The sequence below is a fragment of the Lepidochelys kempii genome, chromosome 2 (genome assembly GCF_965140285.1).
Source record: "Lepidochelys kempii isolate rLepKem1 chromosome 2, rLepKem1.hap1, whole genome shotgun sequence".
In the NCBI taxonomy this organism is placed as follows: Eukaryota; Metazoa; Chordata; order Testudines; family Cheloniidae; genus Lepidochelys; species Lepidochelys kempii.
In genome coordinates this window covers 75,199,461-75,220,295 of record NC_136381.1, presented here as the reverse complement: position 1 = coordinate 75,220,295, position 20,835 = coordinate 75,199,461, and the positions used below count along the sequence as shown (strand labels likewise).

The 20,835-nt window shown below is 45.5% G+C and overlaps 1 protein-coding gene across 17 annotated transcripts in view; it reads left to right on the top strand.

Annotated features, from left to right (window-relative positions):
- The first annotated feature begins 5,869 nt into the window (after positions 1-5,869).
- DTNA (dystrobrevin alpha) overlaps positions 5,870-20,835 on the top strand; it is a 310,433-nt gene continuing 295,467 nt past the window's right edge. For 4 of the 17 annotated variants that reach the window (XM_073331258.1, XM_073331257.1, XM_073331256.2 and 1 more), the window contains exon 1: positions 5,902-6,225. In XM_073331258.1, coding sequence (XP_073187359.1) covers positions 5,978-6,225 — 248 coding nt within the window. In that variant the 5' untranslated portion in view covers positions 5,902-5,977. Of the gene's footprint in view, positions 6,226-20,835 lie in introns of all 17 variants that reach the window. The other 13 variants (XR_012157223.2, XM_073331260.1, XM_073331261.2 and 10 more) reach the window with 7 other exon arrangements.

The window sequence follows — 20,835 nt, the reverse complement described above, 5'->3', positions numbered from 1 at the left end:
TGGGAGAAAAGAGTAGGCTGATTGGGGAAGTGGCCACAGAGATGGGCCTAACTACCTGGGAGCACAGGGTGACGGAAGCAGAACAGTGCTGCGGGAGGGTGAGCAGAGCTGGGGAGCTCCAGCCTGGCAACTCCTGTCATAAATATAAAGGGAAGGGTAAACCCCTTTGAAATCCCTCCTGGCCAGGGGAAAGCTCCTCTCACCTGTAAAGGGTTAAGAAGCTAAAGGTAACCTCGCTGGCACCTGACCAAAATGACCAATGAGGAGACAAGATACTTTCAAAAGCTGGGAGGAGGGAGAGAAACAAAGGGTCTGTGTCTGTCTGTAGTCGTCTTGGCCGGGGATAGACCAGGAATGGAGTCTTAGAACTTTTAGTAAGTAATCTAGCTAGGTATGTGTTAGATTATGATTTCTTTAAATGGCTGAGAAAAGAATTGTGCTGAATAGAATAACTATTTCTGTGTATCTTTTTTGTAACTTAAGGTTTTGCCTAGAGGGGTTCTCTATGTTTTTGAATCTAATTACCCTGTAAGATATCTACCATCCTGATTTTACAGGGGGGATTTCTTTATTTCTGTTTACTTCTATTTTTATTAAAAGTCTTCTTGTAAGAAAACTGAATGCTTTTTCATTGTTCTCAGATCCAAGGGTTTGGGTCTGTGGTCACCTATGCAAATTGGTGAGGCTTTTTATCTAACATTTCCCAGGAAAGGGGTGTGTGTGCAAGTGTTGGGAGGATTGTTCATTGTTCTTAAGATCCAAAGGTCTGGGTCTGTAGTCACCTAGGCAAATTGGTGAGGCTTTTTACCAAACCTTGTCCAGGAAGTGGGGTGCAAGGTTTTGGGAAGTATTTTGGGGGGAAGGACGCGTCCAAACAGCTCTTCCCCAGTAACCAGTATTAGTTTGGTGGTGGTAGCGGCCAGTCCAAGGACAACGGGTGGAATATTTTGTACCTTGGGGAAATTTTGACCTAAGCTGGTAAAGAGAAGCTTAGGAGGTTTTTCATGCAGGTCCCCACATCTGTACCCTAGAGTTCAGAGTGGGGGAGGAACCTTGACAACTCCCCAGGCTGAGGCCTTGGTAAAGGCCTAGGGAGGTACCAGGGCTGAAGGGAAAGGCAGCTGGTCCAGCCCCCTTGCCAGTGATGAGTGGCCATTACAAACTGCATTTTTACCCCAGTGAAAGAGGGCTAGATGACAACTGGCAGTAGCCACAAAGGCAAGGTGGGCCTAGAGGGTTTGGGGTTCCTCTGGGAGGGAAGACCCAGAGTGTGGGGGTACTGCTGGGGCAGAACCCCAAGGTAAAGGGCACCGGGATCCAAGACAGACATGGGGCAGGCGAGACACTGGCCAGCAGAGGGTGCTCTGAGGTTGGAAAAGAGCTAGTGCCCAGATGACCAGCAGGAGGTGCTGTGCCGGTGAGCGTTGATCTGCTACACTTCTTCATTCAACGTGCAGTCAACCTGCAGAACTTGTTGCCAGGGGATGTTGTGAAGGTCAAAACTATAATAGTGTTCAAAAAAGAACTAGATAAATTCATGGAGGATAGGTCCTTCAATGGCTATTAGCAATGTGATATTTTCTGCCTTATTATCTATCCTTATGGCTTTTTTGACTGCCGCTGCATATTGAGGGGATGTTTTCAGAGCACTATCCACAATGACTCCAAGATCTTTCTTGAGTGGTAACTGCTCATTTAGACCCTATCATTTTATATGTATAGTTGGGATTGTATTTTCCAATGTGCATTACTTTGCATTTATCAACACTGAATTTCATCTGCCTTTTTGTTGCCCACTCACCCAGTTTTGAGAGATCCTTTTGTAGTTCTTCGCAGTCTGCCTGGAATTTAAATATCCTGAGTAGTTTTGTATCATCTGCAAATTTTGCCACCTCAGTGTTTACTCCTTTTTCCAGATCATTTATAAATAAGTTGAATAGGACTGGGCCCAGTACAATCTCCTGGCGGACACCACTATTTACCTCTCTACATTCTGAAAACTGACCATTTATTCCTACCCTTTGTTTCCTATCTTTTAACCAGTTACCAATCCATAAGAGGACCTTCCCTCTTATCCCATGACAGCTTACTTTGCTTAAGAGCCTTTGGTGAGGGACCTTGTCAAAGCCTTTCTGAAAATCTAAGTACACTATATCCACTGGATTCCCCTCGTCTACATGCTTGTTGACTCCCTCAAAGAATGCTAGCAGATTGGTGAGGCATGATTTCCCTTTACAAAAACCATGTTGACTCTTCTCCAACAAATTATGTTTATCTGTGCCTGACAATTTTGTTCTTGACTATAGTTTCAACCAGTTTGCTTGGTACTGAAGTCAGGCTTACCGGCCTGAAATTGCCGGGATCACCTCTGGAGCCCTTTTTAAAAAAATTAGTGTCACATTAGCTATCCTTTAATCATTTGGTACAGATGCTGATTTAAATGATAGGTTACAGACTACAGTTAGTAGTCTTGCAATTTCACGTTTGAGTTCCTTCAGAACTCTTGAGTGACTATCATCTGGTCCTGGTGACTTATTACTGTTTAGTTTATCAATTTGTTCCAAAACCACCTCTAATGACACCTCAATCTGGGACAGGTCCTCAGATTTGTCCCCTAAAAAGAATGGCTCAGGGAATCACGGCTGGGGATGTGAGGGAGAAGACCGATGCAAAGAATTTATTTAGTTTCTCCGCAATGGCCTTATCGTCCTTGAGTACTCCTTTAGCAGCTTGATCATCCAGTGGCCCCACTGGTTGTTTAGCAGGCTCCCTGCTTCGGATATCCCCCCTATGCCCCCTAGGTTCTGCCAAAGAAGAGCATAACACCAGGCTATCCTCTGTGGTATCTGCCATGCCTGTATCACATCCTTTTACCATTCTCACTATGCACCTTCTTTCATTGTGTCTCCTATTGCCTTGGACTCCTCTCTTGATTATGGACCCGATTCTCATTTACACAAAGGATTTATTCACAGGGTGTGGTTTTTGCAGATTAAGCTAACTGTTTCAAAACAATTGCATTCACACAGCTGGGTTTTACCCACTTCCCTCTGAATCAGTGCATACAAACAGCACTGACATATTTAGAAATAAGTGCTCAGCATTCTGGGCAAATATCCCATTGTGCTTTGTCCAACTGCTGGGATCTATGAATTGTGGGACACTAGAACGGTGTAAAAGGGCCATTAAATTGAGTGTAAAGGGTTCTAAAGGTAAATGAGAATCAGGCCCTCAATCGCTAATGCCTCCCCTCTCTCCTCTTTTACATGCTTTCCATAAAATTGCTCTTTTTAAGGTAGAGCATCATATAGACTATTCATATATTCACATATATAACACCCCAAAATACCTCACAACCCATATTTTGGCCTGCAGCATAATCACACTTCCCCTCAACCAGTTGTCAATGTGCTTGTCATTGTGTTGTCATTGTGCTTGTATTAATTAAGCCCCCAATCCTACAACAAGGTACACTTAGCACAGACCCTTCTGCCTACAAAGAATCCCCCTGAAGTTGTGTGAGGAGTAATGACTGGCAGCATCAGTCTCTCAAGTGTTCTTTGTTCTGACATAAGCAGTGGAGCTAAAGAATTACACACAATGTCAGTTAACAATTTTCATGTGTAGCCCAAAGCAGATGGGAAAATCTGCAAAAGCAGAACAGAAACATCACTTTCAAATATTATTGTTTGAAACACTGCATGTATTAGATCTGTCATAAAGATAGCTGCTTCTAATTTTCAGGTAATGTGTGATAGAGGAAGGAGATGAGCACTTTAGAACCCGATCCTGCCAAGTGCTGAGCCTTGAGCACCTTGCAGTATTAAACCCCCACACTGAATGGGTTCCGAACAGTTGGACAAGCCATGTTTGGGGAGCATGGGAATCACATTACTTTGATACTAGGGCCAACATTTTCAAACCTGAATGCCTAATGTTAATTCTCCTAAAATCATATTTAGGCTTCTAAGTGTAAGTGTCATGATTTTCAGAAGTGCTGCAGTCAATAGAAGCTGTGACTGGTTCATCAACATCGGGCTACTTATAGTGTGAGGCTGCAATCCTACACTTATACACATGCTCACCTTTCCTCATATGAGCAGTCCCATTGACTTAAAGGGAACTGCTCATATGAATAAAGCTAAGCACACACGACTCCCTACAGGAGCAGGGTCTAAATCTGTATGTAGGTTCATGCGTTTAAAGTTGGGAAATAGGACAATGTGGTTCTATACATACTGTAATTCAATGTACTAAGGCTTAAATCTGCTCTTCCCACTGTAGCTCAAATAAGAGGGCTATATGAGGACTGAGTGTGGAGGTGAAAAATGTGATTCAAAATACATTAGCACTTAGGAAAGAAAATACATTAAATCTTCAAGGTTCTAGTACTATAAGTGGCTTCCCTCTCACAGGAAAAATTCTGTTCAGGAAGGGTTGTAATATTTTTTGTTAACTAATGTCATGAAAATAGCTTATCTGTCAATTTAAACAGACACAGATATTACACATCACCAGAACAGGTTTATAAATTTTTGCAAAATAATGAGGTGGAATTGACAAAGTACTTCATTAGCAAAACAATTACTAACATTTATACAAGGTGGCACATTTTCTGACATTAGTAGAACCATTACTAATTAGGGAGACCACATGCAAATTAGCAAACAAATATTAAAACAGCCAAACATTTGAATTAGATTAATAGATTCATAGATATTTAGGTCAGAAGGGACCATTATGATCATCTAGTCTGACCTCCTGCACAATGCAGGCCACAGAATTTCATCCACCACTCCTAAAAAAGACCTCACACCTATATCTGTGCTATTGAAGTCCTCAGATTGTAGTTTGAAGACCTCAAGGAGAAGAGAATCCTCCAGCAAGTGACCCGTGCCCCATGCTACAGAGGAAGGCGAAAAACCTCCAGGGCCTTCCAATCTGCCCTGGAGGAAAATTCCTTCCCGACCCCAAATATGACAATCAGCTAAACCCTGAGCATATGGGCAAGATTCATCAGCCAGATACTACAGAAAATTCTTTAATACGTGACCAGGAAGTCACTAAAAAGTGAACCTCTTTCTTCTATAGCTTTACTGATTCCCTTGTACAATGCAGGTTCTAAGGCCCTTGGAACAAAACCCGCCCCTCCTGGGAGGTAATGTTCAAGGGGAAACAGGGTGACGTCACTGCCCAGCTAACAATGGATCAGAAGAGGGGACGAACTGGGGTTCCAGCACAAGGGACATTTCCTACGTGATGCGCTGTGACTTTGTATGTCACTCCGCATTTGGGTTCGGATACTGACAATCCAACCCCCCCACCCCCAGTATGTGCAGCCCCCTCCTGATCTGCTGCTCCTCCATCAAGCGCCCCACGCTCGGGCTCTGCCTCTCTACCCGCGCACCCCCCCCAAGCTGCGCCCCCCTCACCACCACCCCCAAGCTGCGCCCCCCTCACCACCACCCCCAAGCTGCGCCCCCCTCACCACCCCCCCCGACATCCCCAGCTGATCGGCCCCGAGCTGCGATCCTGCCAATGCGCCCCACTGACCCGCTCCTCCCCCGATCTGCTCCTGCGCCCCCCGCGGCTCCTAAATCCCCCGCACCTGAGCGCCCATCCCCCGACCGCTTGGCCCCCGATTTGCTCCCCCCACCCCCAGATCTGCTGCGCTCCCTGCCCCCAGTCCCACCTGCTCCCCCATCCCCCAACACGTCCTCCCGCCGGCCCCTTGCTCCGCTCCGCTCCCCGCGCGGCTCCGGCAGGGCCACGGTGCGTTCGGGGAAGGGCGGCGAGACTCCTCCAGGCGCAGGGCCGGGGCCGGGCAGCGGCTTCCCCGTGGCTTCCCGGGCCCACTAGGCATGTGCAGAGGCTGCGCACACGCCCATGATGAGGGCGAGCGCGGGGGCCGGAGCATGGGCAGACGCGCGATGGGCACCGTCTGAGGCAGGGCAGCTTCGGCCCTGACACCTGCCGCATGTGCCAGGAGCTGCAGCCGCATCAGCCGCCTGCGCGCGGTGCCGCCTCTCGGCTCGCAGCGGGAAGCGGCGGCAGCAGCTCCCTCTCTCTGCCTCTCTCCTGCTTTGCACTCTATTTCAGTGGGTGCATGGTGACCTTACAGAGTGTGCATTACCTCACAGGTAAATATCAGCTGATCCGCTGTGACAGCAGCAGCAGCAGCAGCAGGAGCAGGAGCAAGCATCAGCCCACAGAGCCTTTCTGGAGGTAGCAATTCATTCATTCCTTCACTCATCTTGTCCCTCACCTCTCCTTTCCCTCCCCCCCTTTTCCCAGGCAAAAGCCAAAAGGCTCGCAGAGGATTCTGAAGCCTCCATTAAGGATGGTTCCCACCACTGCAAAGAGCCTGAGGAGTATTTAATATTGGAGGGAGGGAGGGAGGGATGAAAATTTCTGAGCCAGAGGCGGCTGCTAGTGTTGCAATGCACTGCGGTGTCAGTGGAAATGGCTAAGGGGAAGGATGTGCTGGCAGGGAGAGGGTTATTCAGCCTGTTGCCCACTTAGATATAAATATATTTTGGGTGACTCATATTTGCATTGGTACGTTGTTATGCATTCATTTTTCCAATGTATGAAATACCCAAGCTGGAGTTGCCCTGCTACACAGAGAGAGGGATGCTGATACTGAATTCTTGAGGTGGTAAGAAGGGGGAAATGGGGGTGATAACTTGGTGTCTGCTATTAAGTAGGTCCCGGTGGGAGAGCTCCCTTTTTGATAAGGTCTGATGGTTATTGGCATCATGCATTCCATTACCAAACATTACCAATATATACATTCATGTGCAGAGAGGGAGAGTGTGTATGTGGGGAGACGGGGGGAGCACAGGGAATTTTTCATAGGCCTGCGACATATGTTATTTGACTTTTACTGTACTTCAGCTTTTCTGTGGGGTTGGGTTTTTTTCAATGGTGAAGGTGCACGTTGCCGGTCACTAGGCTTTAAACGTACTTGCCGTTCCATTGATGATTCTGGCAGTTGTAAGATGTTTGTGTATGTGTGTACATACAGGCCGATTGGAAGAGGGACAGATGAATCTAGCTCTGATTAATAAAATTCTAGCATCTTTAAACACCAGCTCTGTAAGTTTTTTCTAGAAATTTAACTTAGTGGAGTCTATAATTTTTACCAAATGTATCAGGGAGCACTTTCACGGGTGTGCTATGAAGTATTATCATCAAGTAACTGAAAACTGGCTAAATAAATGATTGAAATATACTTGATAATGCATTATCTTTGTATTTGTAATTGTCTGTCCACTTACTTGCTAATTCACAAACTTTAATAATTTGCAATGAATATCCTAGTCACTGCAGAATAGTTAGATCATACTATACTGTAATAGCCTTTACCCATAGAATAATTATTACTTAAAAATTAAATTAAGCTTTTAGAGGTACTGTGGTCAGATGAACCTCATAAATGTGCATAGGAATTCATTTCTTAGTATATGCAATGTTTCAGATGGTGTTTAAACACTAGTGTGAATAAATGTCACTTGATAAATCCTGATATTTATCAGTGACCTAGAAGGTTTTGAAATGAGAGGTTCATGAAATAGAATGTGTTGAAACAACATCATAAGCTTATTATTTCTAGACTTTCAGTCCTGTCTCAAGCTCAAAGTTGTGTAAGTTACTGTTCTCTTTTGAACACTTTGCTGCCATTTTTCCCTATTATTCCAGCATTGGGGATGGTTATATAATATTTTTTTAAAAAAAGGAAAACGTTTTCAGCTTTAACTCCATCATTGCTGTAGAATCCAACAGTATTTTTCTAAGCTTTCAGTTGAATGTTAGCATATATTGCATATGTATCACCAACACCATGGGACAAACACATTATGGGGATCTGTCACACTTTTGACACCCGGTACACTATTCACTAATGAAGTGATAAAAAGTGTAAAAAATTAGTGCTGTGTCCTTTTTTTTAAAAAAAGGTAACCTGTTGACAAAAGATGTGTTAGTGTGTGTTCAAATTCAGTTCCATAACTTATGACTTTGTACCACCTCTTCAATGATAACCACTGCCAACTCTTAGAGCTTGATCCTGCTCCCACTAAAGTCAATGGCAAATTTCCCATATTTACCCAATATCAGCACTGAATGTATTGGTAGTGTTTATTGTTTTACCACAAGAACAGAATTTATGGTCAAGTTATGATTATGATTGCAATAAAATATGAAAATGAATTCCTCATGTTTATAAACAGCAGTGCATAAAGTGCAAAATTCTGTACTGTCCCATTAGAGAGAGATTTAGTTATAACCAAAATAAGTAGCTACACTCATGCAAGAGTAGGAGTAAATACAAAATTACCCCTCACCCACTGCCTGAGCACATAAATTATGAATGTGACACTGTGTATGTGGCCCCCCAATTGTGTCTCATTGTAATCTGCTCCATGTACAGTTTTTGTGTGTTATAATGTATACCAACAATAGTTTACATCAATGTTATGCATACGCAAACATTCCTGATTCTGCTCTCACTTATAACAGTATCAGGCCCTGATCCTGGAAGGAGATGTGCTGGTGACACCCACAAGGAATCCTCTTGATTTCACAACCTAAAAACTGCTGAAAAACAAGAGAGTGGTTTTGGGAATCTGTTAGAGGGAAATTTATTAAATCTTTTAGAAGAAAAACAAGGGGACTTTTTTGTTTTTGAGACCTTTGTTCTTCTCAGCTAGTTTCCTCTGAATTTTATTTGTGCATTGTAAAAGGCTGTACAGCTCATTTTCCCCTCACACCATTTTTACACAAGTATAAAATTCTGCTGACTTCAGTATGTAAAGGTCAGCACCTGCACATCTGTTTCCAGGATCAGAGCCTTAATCAGCTATAAGTGTAATGAAGTCAGTGGAAATACACCGATGTAAAATTGGTATGACCAGAGAATCAGCTCCATAATCTTTTACTCTTGTACAGTTGAAAGTCAGAAGGAATTAGCAGTGAAGAACAAAGGCCACAAACAAACACACCATGTCCTTCTTTAAAAAGTTTAATAAATTGCCATCTAACAGCTGTCCAGAAAGTTCCTCTCTTTTATTTTCAGCAGTTTTCTGAACTACAGTCTTGGAGTTAACATTGTTCTGGAACAACTTTTTGTTTAAACTGATTAAGCTCCATGCCCTTAATTTTGTGGTGTTAAGCATAACTTGCAAACTCATTATTAACAGTTGGCAAAGACTGTTTTTCTTTAAAAAGGCTGCCTAAGTATACTGCCAAGTGTATCATGGTAAATCCTAATGACTATGTTTTAAACTATTGTTTTTTACATTAATTATATAAGTCCCCACCCACTCAGCACAGTTACAAAATGTAAGTATTGTGGACTGTTACAGACTGATTAATTGTGCTATGAGATTTAACTATTCATTAACGTGGGCTACACAGTTCATGACTAGCTGTGTGGGGTACTCCGTGAGTGTTTCTACCAGCTATGTTGTAGGGGGGAGAGAATCTTGGGTTTGAGTCACACAGGTATAAAACTGGTGTACTAGAGTCATGAGTCAGGCCCTTTACGTTTAAGTTTCATACTACTGGTATGTATGTACTGTGTGTATGACATTCATTATGAATCCAGGCAAGAAACTAACATAAATGCAGTTGAAAAAGTTACTGAACACTCAGCCTTAATGATGAGCCCTCATATGGCATTTCTTTATGGGCTTGATCCTGCTTCCATTGAAATCAGTGGTGCAAGATTAGGCCTTATGTCATGATATATTAGTATGTCAAATATTATACAATACAATAAAAACTCCAGTTTCTTATACAGTCTGATGTGCCTAGCACTTATATTGCACTGGCTGACATGTAGATATCAAAAAGAAAAGGAGTACTTGTGGCACCTTAGAGAAAAGTACTCCTTTTCTTTTTGTGAATACAGACTAACACGGCTGCTACTCTGAAACATGTAGATATCAGTGTGCTTGACAAAGCTGGGTCAGTCTCTTTATCACCATTTTAAAAATAAGGACACAGATTACAGAAAGGTTAAATGAACTGTCCAAGGTTGCATGCAAGTCAGCGGCAAAAGTAAGACTAGAACATAGGTATACTGACTCCAAACTCTACCCATCTATCAGCCATACTATAATATTCAGCTGAGTTTGTCACTGAATAGTACTTTCTAAAATAAGCCTTGATCCTGGAATTTCTCTGCGGGTGGACTGCTTCACCTGCTTGGAGCCCTATTGATTCCAGTGTAAATTGCCGCTGGGACATTAGTTAGGTTGTACTCATCATTAATAAAATCACATTTAAACATGAAACCTTAGCTCACTTTTAAAACATCTTAGATACCGGGGTAAAACTCCTGGCTCCTTTAAGTCAATGGCAAAGCTCCCATTGACTTCAATGAAGCTAGGATTTCTTCCCAGTGAATGTCTGCACGGCTGATGCCAGACACTTGTGTGCCCTAAGTAATGTAACATGAGAGAACAACATTGCCCTACAGTTTCACTTTTCTGTCACCCTTTCTCATACCTTTATTGCCTTGTTTCTTTGAGGTCTGTGCCTCACTGCTCTTGCTAATAGTGCTTAGCACATTGCTAACTTTAACTAATTAGTAGTGTCAGCATCCCTAAGAAGTAAGTAGTATTAATTTCATCATTTAACAGCTGGGGAAATTGAAGTAACTTGGTCCAGGCCACAAAGGAATTAGAATGCAGGAATTCCTTGCTCCAAAATCCCAGACCTCTGCTTAGACCATTAGACCAGGCTGCCTCTCACAATATTGAGTGGTCTCTCCTTGTGGCCTGAAGCCACATTAATTGCTCTGCAGAGGCAAGCAACTGGCTGGCAACTGTGACAGAGCTTTATTCCTGGGGGAATTCTGCATCACTGCACAGGCACATAATTAATGAGCTCCGCATATTTTACATTTTTTGCACGTAGAAAAGCTTCTGCTGAAAAGTTGCTGCAGTTTTGCCTTTTTACACCAGAGGGTGCTGTGGGGATAGAACACAGCAGCCACTCCCAGCCAGCAAAGGAAGAGAAAGAGTCTGCCTTCTTCACAGTGCCTGTCAGGCTAGATCAGGAGACAGAGAGCGTGGGGTGCTGCGGGGTCAGACAGGGGCTCATAAGGACTAGTGTGGGAGGACAGACTGGGGCAGGGGCTGAATGGGAGTGGAGGTGCAGGACTACAGGCGGGAGGGAGGTGCAGTGCCACATGGTGATGGGGAGGGGGTACAGGGCCACATAGGGACAGGGGTAGCTGAGTGGGGGCACAGAGACACATGGGGATGCGGGGAGTGGGTGTCTGAGTGGAGGTGGAGGGACACATGTGCCTGACTGAATGGGAGAGGCTAAGGGTCAGCCAGAGTCTGCATGGGGGAAGCTTCCTAACAGTTCCTCCCTGCCCCTGCCCAAAAAAACTATTCCATACTTTTCCCACCCATACCCAGAAACCCTCCAAGTTCACACCCAAGCTCCTTCCCAGCAATTATTTCCCTCTCCCTCAGCTCCTCTGATACCGCTGACTCCCCCCAGCCTTTGCACTGCTTCTGGGGAGTATGGGAAATATGGTTCTGTATTGTAGTTTAAATGAATTATTATCTCAGAGTTCTGTATTAATATGCCTAGTAAGGAATCTATTTGTCAAAAAACATTTTCTGAATCTTTTTTGTTGTCTGTATTGTTACAGACATACTTGCTGACAGGTATTTTGAAATAAATGACCAAAAATAATTGAAACTGGTGTGATTATATTGTGTTATTTTAACAAATAAAATATGCAGAAATTTGTAGAATTTTAAAATATTGTGTGCAGAATTTTTAATTTTTTGTTGCAGAATTTTTAATTTTTTGGAGCAGAATTCCCCCAGGAGTAAGTGCTTGCTGCAGTTCAGAGAGGCCAGTTAGAGCATAGCATATAGATTTTAGTTGATCTAGGGTCCTCCAAGAATGTAGGGAACCACGGCTGAGTGTCTTTCATGGGCCACAAAGGCCAACGCTGGAAGCTGTGTATGTGACCATGAGCAGTATGAACCTGAGTTTTCAGGAAAAATCAGTGACAGACTTTCACAGAGTAAGCAGTTTACATGAGGCTACATCTTCAAGGCTAAGAGGCGTAGACTGAAATTCTGGGTCTACTTTTGCCATTGACTTCCATGGAGCCATGAGTTCACTCATTTTGTAAATAATGAAATTGGAGACTGGCCTTAAGATTTTTTACAGTTCCAAAACTGGACCCAGGAGAGGAGACGGACCCAGGCCCCAATGGTTGACTCTGGTAAGTGACTTTGATCTGTCTAGGTGATGTTAAGAAATGACAGCTTTGTTCCTCTCTCCAGGGGAAACTGATATTAGTTCTAAATTAAAGTAAATAACACCCAAGTACTACAGTAACGATAGCCTCAGCAATATGTAAAACAGTGACAGGGAAGATTTCACACTAAGCTGTATTCAAAAACAAAACAAGACATCTACAGTACAGTTATCTTGAATTAGAAATGTATTCTGAACTTGCTATGGCACTTATCTTCAACAGATAACAGAGCATGTGAGTTCCTTGATTTAGAATAATTTGGGAGTGGCTGTTTGAAATAAATTTTACTGATACAAATACCACAACAATGCAATTTTGTAAGAATCTGTGGAAATAGAACCTACAACTGTAGAGCCTGGGGCAGCTGATATTGCCACTTGGAGACTATGTAGGTTAATTAGGCACTGCAGGAAGTACCACCCAAAGGATCCAGAGTGACAGCACCCTGTAGCCCATGCTCTCTATTTAGCCCTGGAGGGTGGCCCAGGATGTTGTCTGGGTAATCACATAGATTTTTGGCTTGTTCTGACTCTAGACCTCACCTTGCTTTCTGATCTCCAGTCTCCAACCTCAGCCTGACTCTTGCCATCTGAGTCTAGCCTAGTAGCTACCTCTGATCTCTGGTTGTGAGCCCAGCCTGACACTGACTCTTGTCTCCTGATTCCAGCCTGGCAGTTACCTCTGGTTTATGATCCTGGCCTGGCTCTGACCCTGACTCTTGCCTATTGATCCCAGCCCTAGTGATTACTTTGATCCCTGCTCACTGACTACTGCCTTGTGGCCATCCTTGACCTGTGGACACCAGCCCAGTTATGACTGCTGGGCCAGATAGCCTAGGCCCCAGTCCCTTACAGATTATAATTGAAAATGTAAGGAAAAACAATTGTTTGGGGCAATGAGAATTAACCGGGAGAGTCTAATGTAAGGTAGCTCTCTCCTTATTTCACACAACTGATTCCCCTCTGCAAGCAAGTTGGGGAACCTAAATTACAACAAGAATTACCAGTCATAAGTCTAACTGGTTTGGGTTGTGGTTTTTTTTAAACAACCCCAAAACTTCTGTTTTAATTCATAGTAAAACATTACTGATCTGTAAATTTTAAAATATATTGTGTAAAATATCCAACTGATTTCTGAATCTCACAATTATCAACCCAATTCTTTTTATGCATGTTTTGTAAATCAGCTTCCTTTTGAATTTGAATCCATTTCTGGGAGCTCTCGGAGAAGAGGAGAGCTGTCTTTTGAAAGCATCCTAAACCTGTAGAACTTCAGGACTAGACTGGTTTAGAAAATGTACAGTAAGGAAACGTCTGATTACAGCATGGTAATTACAGCATATGAACAGTATTGATTTTTAATTGATAAAATATACATATTGTAGTCTCTGGATGCATGTATATTGTAGAATTGCATACATTAAAAAAGTTAACCCAATATTGGCTGAAGAGAACTCAACAATCTTCCTAAGAGAGGAAATGAAAAGTTTTGTTAAACATCCCACTCAGGAAAAAACCCACATTAGGGTATGTCTGCACAGCAGTTGCATAGTGTAATTTCCACCCTGAGTAGATGTACTTTTGCTAGCTCTGCTTGAGCTAGCGCACTAAGATTTGCTGTGTAGCTGCACCTGTGCCCAGGGGTTGGATGGGATTGTACTCAGGTGGCTAATCTCTCTGTTGTACTAATCAAGATGGAATATATGTGGGCCAAAGGTGTTAAAATAACTCAGTCATTGTCCAGCTTAAACACTGTTAACCAAGGACTGGGGTTTGATATACAGAGACCTTAGTGTGTTTAATACCATGACAAACACACTGTAACACTTGGACCAAAGGTTAGAAAGTTATTGACTGAAATACACAAAAGGAAAAGAATCAAAATGAGGTAAAGATCATTAGAACTGAAACTGTTTCTGCAAAACAAACAATCAAAACTGATTAAAGTCCTTTCTGGGGACAGTGAATGTTGGTTAAAGTCTCTTATTCAGTCAAACAGTCCTTCTTGGTGGGGAAGAAAGGGTTAGTTTCTGAATTGCAAATGACAGTCATTTTCCTGCCTTAGACAAAACAGACAGACACAGAAGGGAGAGAAGAGAGAGGATAATAAAGATGAGTAAAATACGGCTTTTACTGCTGATCTCAGTATACGGCGCGGCTGGTCAGTCACGGATGGATGCTTTGGGCTGGCAGGTCAGCCACAACAGCTGTTGCTCTGGACACTGACTCACCTCCCCATCAGAAATGTATCAACTGGTTGGCTAGTCAGGTCCCTCTCCTTCACTGGTCCTTCTCAGTCTAGGCAGAGCTGGATGGACTGCCTTATCTGAACCGTACAGTTGATTTAATGATCCAGTGAAAAGCTGAACAGGGTGGGGGGAGGAGGGACAGAAAGAAGCACACAAAGGAGGGGAACACAGAGCAGGATCTCTTGTGTATCAGGTTGGGTTCCTCACTGGTGCAGCGATGATGGTCAAATGTCGCCGGTGGAGTATCAAGGTCTGGTGTCATGACAACAATCCTTCTGCTGCAGTGATGGTAAAAGGTCTCCTTGTTCTCCCCCATGGTCTCTTTTTAAAGACACCGAAGGGAGTGATGAGCGAAATAGCCATCCTCTCATTATTTTGACCACAAAGTAGGCCTAATTTCCAGAGTTGGTTCCTTGATTTTTGGTTTTCTGCTCTTTTGTTTACCAGTCATAATCTTAACATAGTCTTTGAGTGGGATCAGTAAACCCTCTTTATTCAGTCTTTGTCTCCTCACATCTTTTTTTAAACAGTTTTATACAAGTGATCATTGTGAAAATTCATGAATCTTTATCTGCTTTTCACCAGTTGAGTTTACAATTAGAGTAAAGTTGTAGGCCCACTGATCACAACATCTCCTGCTGCGCAGGTAGACATAGCTACACTGCTAATTTTAGTACGCTAGCAGAGCTAGCCCATGTATGTCTACCCAAGAGATGGGAATTACACCTCCCAGCTGTGTATAGCTATACCTCTTCCAGTTTGTTGCCAAAAGCAATCTAAGGGTATGTCTACACTGGCAGAGTTACAGCGCCGGTAGTTACAGCATCACTCAGAGAGCACTGAAGGGAAACTGCTCTTGTGTGTTCACACTGTCAGCTGCCTGCGCAATAGTGCGTTCACATTTGCGGCACTTACAGTGATATTTGGAGTGGTGCAGCTATCCCACACTCTTACTCTTCTGCCGCCAAGAGTTGTGGGAAGGCAGAGGGGGTCGCGGGGCATCCTGGGTTCTGTCCCAATGCCCCGTGATGCATTGCTCTGCAACCCAGCAATCCCTGTGCTTCCGTCCACATTTGGCACCATATTTCAATGTTTTGTGGATCCCAAACTGCTGACCAATATGCTGCTTGCTCTGACTAACACGTCACGAGTGGTAGTGGAGTTATTCCTTAAACTACAAAGGCAAGAGGAGCGTGACATTGATCTTGCCACGTGTACTAGCTACGACACGAGATTGCTTGTGGCATTCGTGGAAGTGCTGACCACAGTGGAACGCCACTTTTGGGCTTGGGAAACAAGCACTGAATGGTGGGATCACATCATTATGCACATCTGGGATGACAAGCAGTGGCTGCAGAACTTTTGGATGAGGAAAGCCACATTCATGGGACTGTGTGATGAGCTTGCCCCAGCCCTGCGGCGGAAGGACACAAGAGTAAGAGCTGCCCTGCCATTGGAGAAGTGCATGGCAATTGCACTGTGGAAACTGGCTACTCCAGACTGCTACCGATCGGTCACTAATAGTTTGGAGTGGGAAAGTCAACCATTGAACTCGTGTTGATGGAAGCGTGGAGGGCCATTAATCGCATCCTGCTTCGAAAGACCATGACTCTGGGCAACGTGTATGACATTGTGGATGGCTTTGCACAAATGGGCTTCCCTAACTGCAAAGGGGTGATAAATGGCACAGATACACCAATTCTGGCACCAGACCACCTAGCCACCGAGTACATTAATCGCAAGGGTTATTTCTCAGTGGTTCTCCAGGCGCTTGTGGATCACTGTCGGCGTTTCATGGACATTAACGCAGGCCGTTCCAGAAAGATGCATGACGCATGTATCTTTCGGAACACTGGACTGTTCAGGAAGCTGCAAGCTGGGATTTTCTTCCTGGACCAGAAGATCACCGTAGGGGAAGTCAAAATGCCCTTTGTGATCCTGGGAGACCCCAACTACCCCTTAATGCTGTGGCTTATGAAGCCTTACATGGGACACCTTGACAGCAGCAAGGAGCAGTTCAACAACAGGACAAGCAAGTGCAGAATGACTGTTGAGTGTGCTTTTGGCCGTTTAAAGACCCGTTGGCGCTGCCTATATGGGAAGCTGGACCTGGCTGATAACAATATTCCTATGCTTATAGCCACATGCTGCACACTACATAATATTTGTGAAGGCAAGGGTGAAAGCTTCACTCAGGGATGGACTGCTGAGGCTCAGCACCTGGAGGCTGAATTTGAACAGCCAGAGACCAGGGCTATCAGAGGGGTGCAGCGCAGAGCCATAAGGATCAGGGATGCCTTGAGGCAGCAATTTGAAGCTGAAAGCCACTAATATTTGTTGCTATGCTCAGGAGTGCAGTGCTTGTAATGCTAGGAGGTGATTGTGATTGGTGCAGATGATGCAATATGAAGGTTTAGGATAATTGTCTGTTGCTTTGCGGGACTCCGTTTGCTTTCCATTAATAGAATAAAGATTGCTTTCAAACCAACACAATTCTTTTATTAAAAAACAACAACTGGAGGAGAGAGACAAACAAAAAAACACATCAGCACTGCGGGAGATGGGGGAAGGGCAGGTCCCAAGAGGACGTGGGGTCCCGGGACAGTTAAAGATTTGTGTACGTCCAGGGATCATACCCAACCTTCTCCTTTTGAGTACAGTGCAGTGAGTACTGTTCTTCAACGGGGCTAAACTGCAGAGGGACGAGTGTTGAGTGCAGTGGGTACTGGGAGTCTGCAGTGCTGGACTGTGACAGGGCAGGAATGGAATGCAGCGGGTACAGACTGGAGCCAGGAGGTTGATAAGAGTGTGTTCGTGGTGTCTAGGGGGACATGGGAAAGAGTTTTGTGACAGCGGCTGCAGGGGAGGGCTGGCGGGAAGCTGCTCAGTTTGCAGTGCTAGTATCTCCTGGAGCATTTCCGCTTGGCGCTCTATAATGTTTAAGAGCCACTCCGTAGCTTCATTCTGGCACGCTGCGTTCTCCTTTCGGTCCCTCTTCTCGCTGTCCTGCAAATCCTTCAGTTCCTGTTTTTCGGCCACAAAGAGCATCATAACCTCACGCAGAAAGTCCTCCTTAGTTCTTTGTGGCCGCTTTCTAATTCTGTGCAGCCATTCAGCCAGTGATATGAAAGAGGGAGGATGGGCCCACATGGTCATCGCTGTGAAGCCAAAATGCAACATTTTACAGAAGCAGTATTGTTTGAAACTCACAGAACACTGATTCAGTTATTTAAAACGGTGGTTTTCAAACTGCAGGTCGGGTCACAGAATGTAAGGCACGGGTTGCGGCGGCTCTGGTCAGCGCCGCCAACCAGGCCATTAAAAGTCCCGTCAGTGGTGCTGCCCAGCTAAGGCAGACTAGTTCCTACCTGTTGTGACACTGTGCTGTGCCCCAGAAGTGGCCAGCAGCAGGTCTAGCTCCTAGGTGGGGGGTCACGGGGCTCCACGCACTGCCCCCATGCTGAGCACTAGCTCCGCACTCCCATTGGCCGGTTCCTGGCCAATGGGAGCTGGGGGGTGGTGGTGTCTGTGAGCAAAAGCCATGAAGAGCGCTTATGCGCCTCTGCCTAGGAACCAGACCTGCTGCTGTCCGCTTCCAGGGCGCAGCACAGTCCACGGTGCCAGGACAGGCAGGAAGTCTGCCTTAGCATCCCTGCTGTGCTGCTGACTGGAAGCCACCTGAGATAAGTCCATGCACCAATCCCACACTCCAATTGCCTGCCCCAGCCCTGAGCCCCCCCAAACCTGAAGCCCCTTCCTGTACCCCAAACCTCTCGTCCCCAGCCCCACCACAGAGCCTGCACCCCCAGCCCAGAGCCCTGACGCCCTCTCATACCCTAACCCCCTGCCCTAGCCCTGAGCTCCCGCAAACCCAGAGCCCCCTCTTGCACCCCAAACTCCTCATCTCTGGCCCACTTCAGAGCCTGCACCCCCACCGCAGAGCCCTGACCCCCTCTCATACTCCCCCAGACCAGAGCCCTCTCCCACACCCTGAACCCCTCATTTCTGGCCCCACCCCACAGCCCTCACCTCCACACCCCAACCCTCTGCCCTAGCCCTGAGCCCCTCCCAAACCCCTCATCCCCAGCTCTACTGGGTCGCGGGCATCAACAATTTTCTTCAACTGGGTAGCCAGAAAAAAAAGTTTGAAAACCACTTATTTAAAACATAGCCACTGTTCACATACCTGTCACTAATTGGCTGACCCCAGGCAAGCACACATGAGCCACAAGACTCCCAAAATGGTGAATAGCTGCAGGGGCAGGGTAAATCAGTGTTCCCGGACCATAATGTACACTGGGCATGTGGGAGGGTCTTCTCCAGGACTGCGGCTTCTGCCCTGGCCCTTATGCAACTCTCCTGTGTGCAGCAACAGCCCCCCCCCACCCCAACCCCACCCCGTGATGGCACAGTGGCACGGGAAAGTTACCATTAATGGGGCAAGAAACAAAGCAGCTCTGCCAAAGAACCTGCAGCAGTGGATTGAACTCAAGTTGCAGTGGGGAAGGTTTAGATTGGATATTAGGAAAAACTTTTTCACTAAGAGGGTGGTGAAACACTGGAATGCGTTACCTAGGGAGGTGGTAGAATCTCCTTCCTTAGAGGTTTTTAAGGTCAGGCTTGACAAAGCCCTGGCTGGGATGATTTAACTGGGAATTGGTCCTGCTTTGAGCAGGGGGTTGGACTAGATGACCTTCTGGGGTCCCTTCCAACCCTGATATTCTATGATTCTATGATTGCCCAGTATCTCCAGGAAAGTTTCCTGGAGATCTCTGAGGCAGATTCCTGTGAAGTGAGGGAGTCAATCAACAGCCTGTTCCACCACTCAGACTAGGCATGTGGTGGTAGGCACATCATACAGACACAAGCCTACTTTCTGCAACCCTCCTGCCCCCAACAACTCGCTTCAGTGATTACCAAAATCAAAGCTGCTTACCAGGGGCCTCCTCTCCTGTTTGCACTTCGCCGGGCTCCGACAGCTGTGATTGGCTAGGCTCCTCCGGAGCAGAGAAGAGCTCCTGGCTGCTTGCATCTCTGACCTCTGAGTCATCCTCTGCATCTGGGTCCCCCTCTCCCTCCACATCCTCGTCCAAGATTTCTCCTCCTGGTTCAGTCAATTCTGGACTGGCACGTGAGCCACCAAAGTATCCACAGTGGGCTTCTTAGTGGAGGTGGGGTTGTCACCAAGTATCACATCCAGCTCTTTGTAGAACCAGCAGCCCATGGGTGCAGCACCAGAGCAGCGGTTTGCCTCCCGTGCCTTGTGGTAGGCATTCCCCAGCTCCTTCACTTTGACCCTGCTCTGCAATGTGTCCCAGTCATTGCCCCTTTCTGTCATGCATCATGAAATCTGTCCATAGGTATCATAATTTCTACAGCTGGAGCGCAGCTGGGACTGAACAGCCTGCTCTCCCCAAATGCTGATGAGGTCCAGCAGCTCAGCATTGCTCTGAGCTGGGGATCAGCTGCTGCGTGGAGGAGGTATGGCCACCTGGAAAGATGCCCTCAGACCATTGCACACATCACCGAGCAAACAGGAAGGGGACTTTCAAAATTCCAAAGGAATTGACGGGGTGGGGATGACGGTTGGTCTCCTGAGGGCAGGGCAGTAGAGTTCAAACCGATGGCCAGAGAGGCAAGAATAGGCATTGTGGGACACCTCCCGGAGGCCAATCGCAGCGCTGTGATCGACCAGGGTATCTACTCTAGCACCGCAGCGCTGTACTCCCGGCGCAGAAAGCTGTAGGCCTCTTGTCGGGGTGGTTTTTTTTTACGGCGCTGCATCTGCGCAGTTTCTGCGCACTACGTGGCATGGCAGTGTGTGCACCTCGGGACTTAAAGCGTAGAAAGCTGCTTTACTGCGCAGAAACTTGCCAGTGTAGCCAGGGCGTAAGTACGAAAATTATTTTTAAAGATCATCTTGTGGTGTATGCTGGTGGTGATGGGGGAGTTAAGAGAGTTCCACAGAAGTAAAGTAGGAAGTTTAGGTTAGAATTTTCTCGGGTAGTATCCTAGAGTTCTCCCCTCACAATGTTTAAAAACAAATTTGATCTAAAAAACACACTGATTTTTCTGTTCTCTTGGTTCTGACAAATTCTGGCTTGGTTTTGTTGTCTAAAATGGTAACAGCAATTAAAATGTGATGTGAAAGCAGCTTCTAGAAACTTTTGTGATGTAAGAGTCATAATATGAAATACTCCTGACAGGATGAGAATTAAGTGAAGAAAGGAAATCCCTCTGCATTACACAGGGATTTTCAGATTTCTCAGGAATTGCTTCCCCATTACGAAAC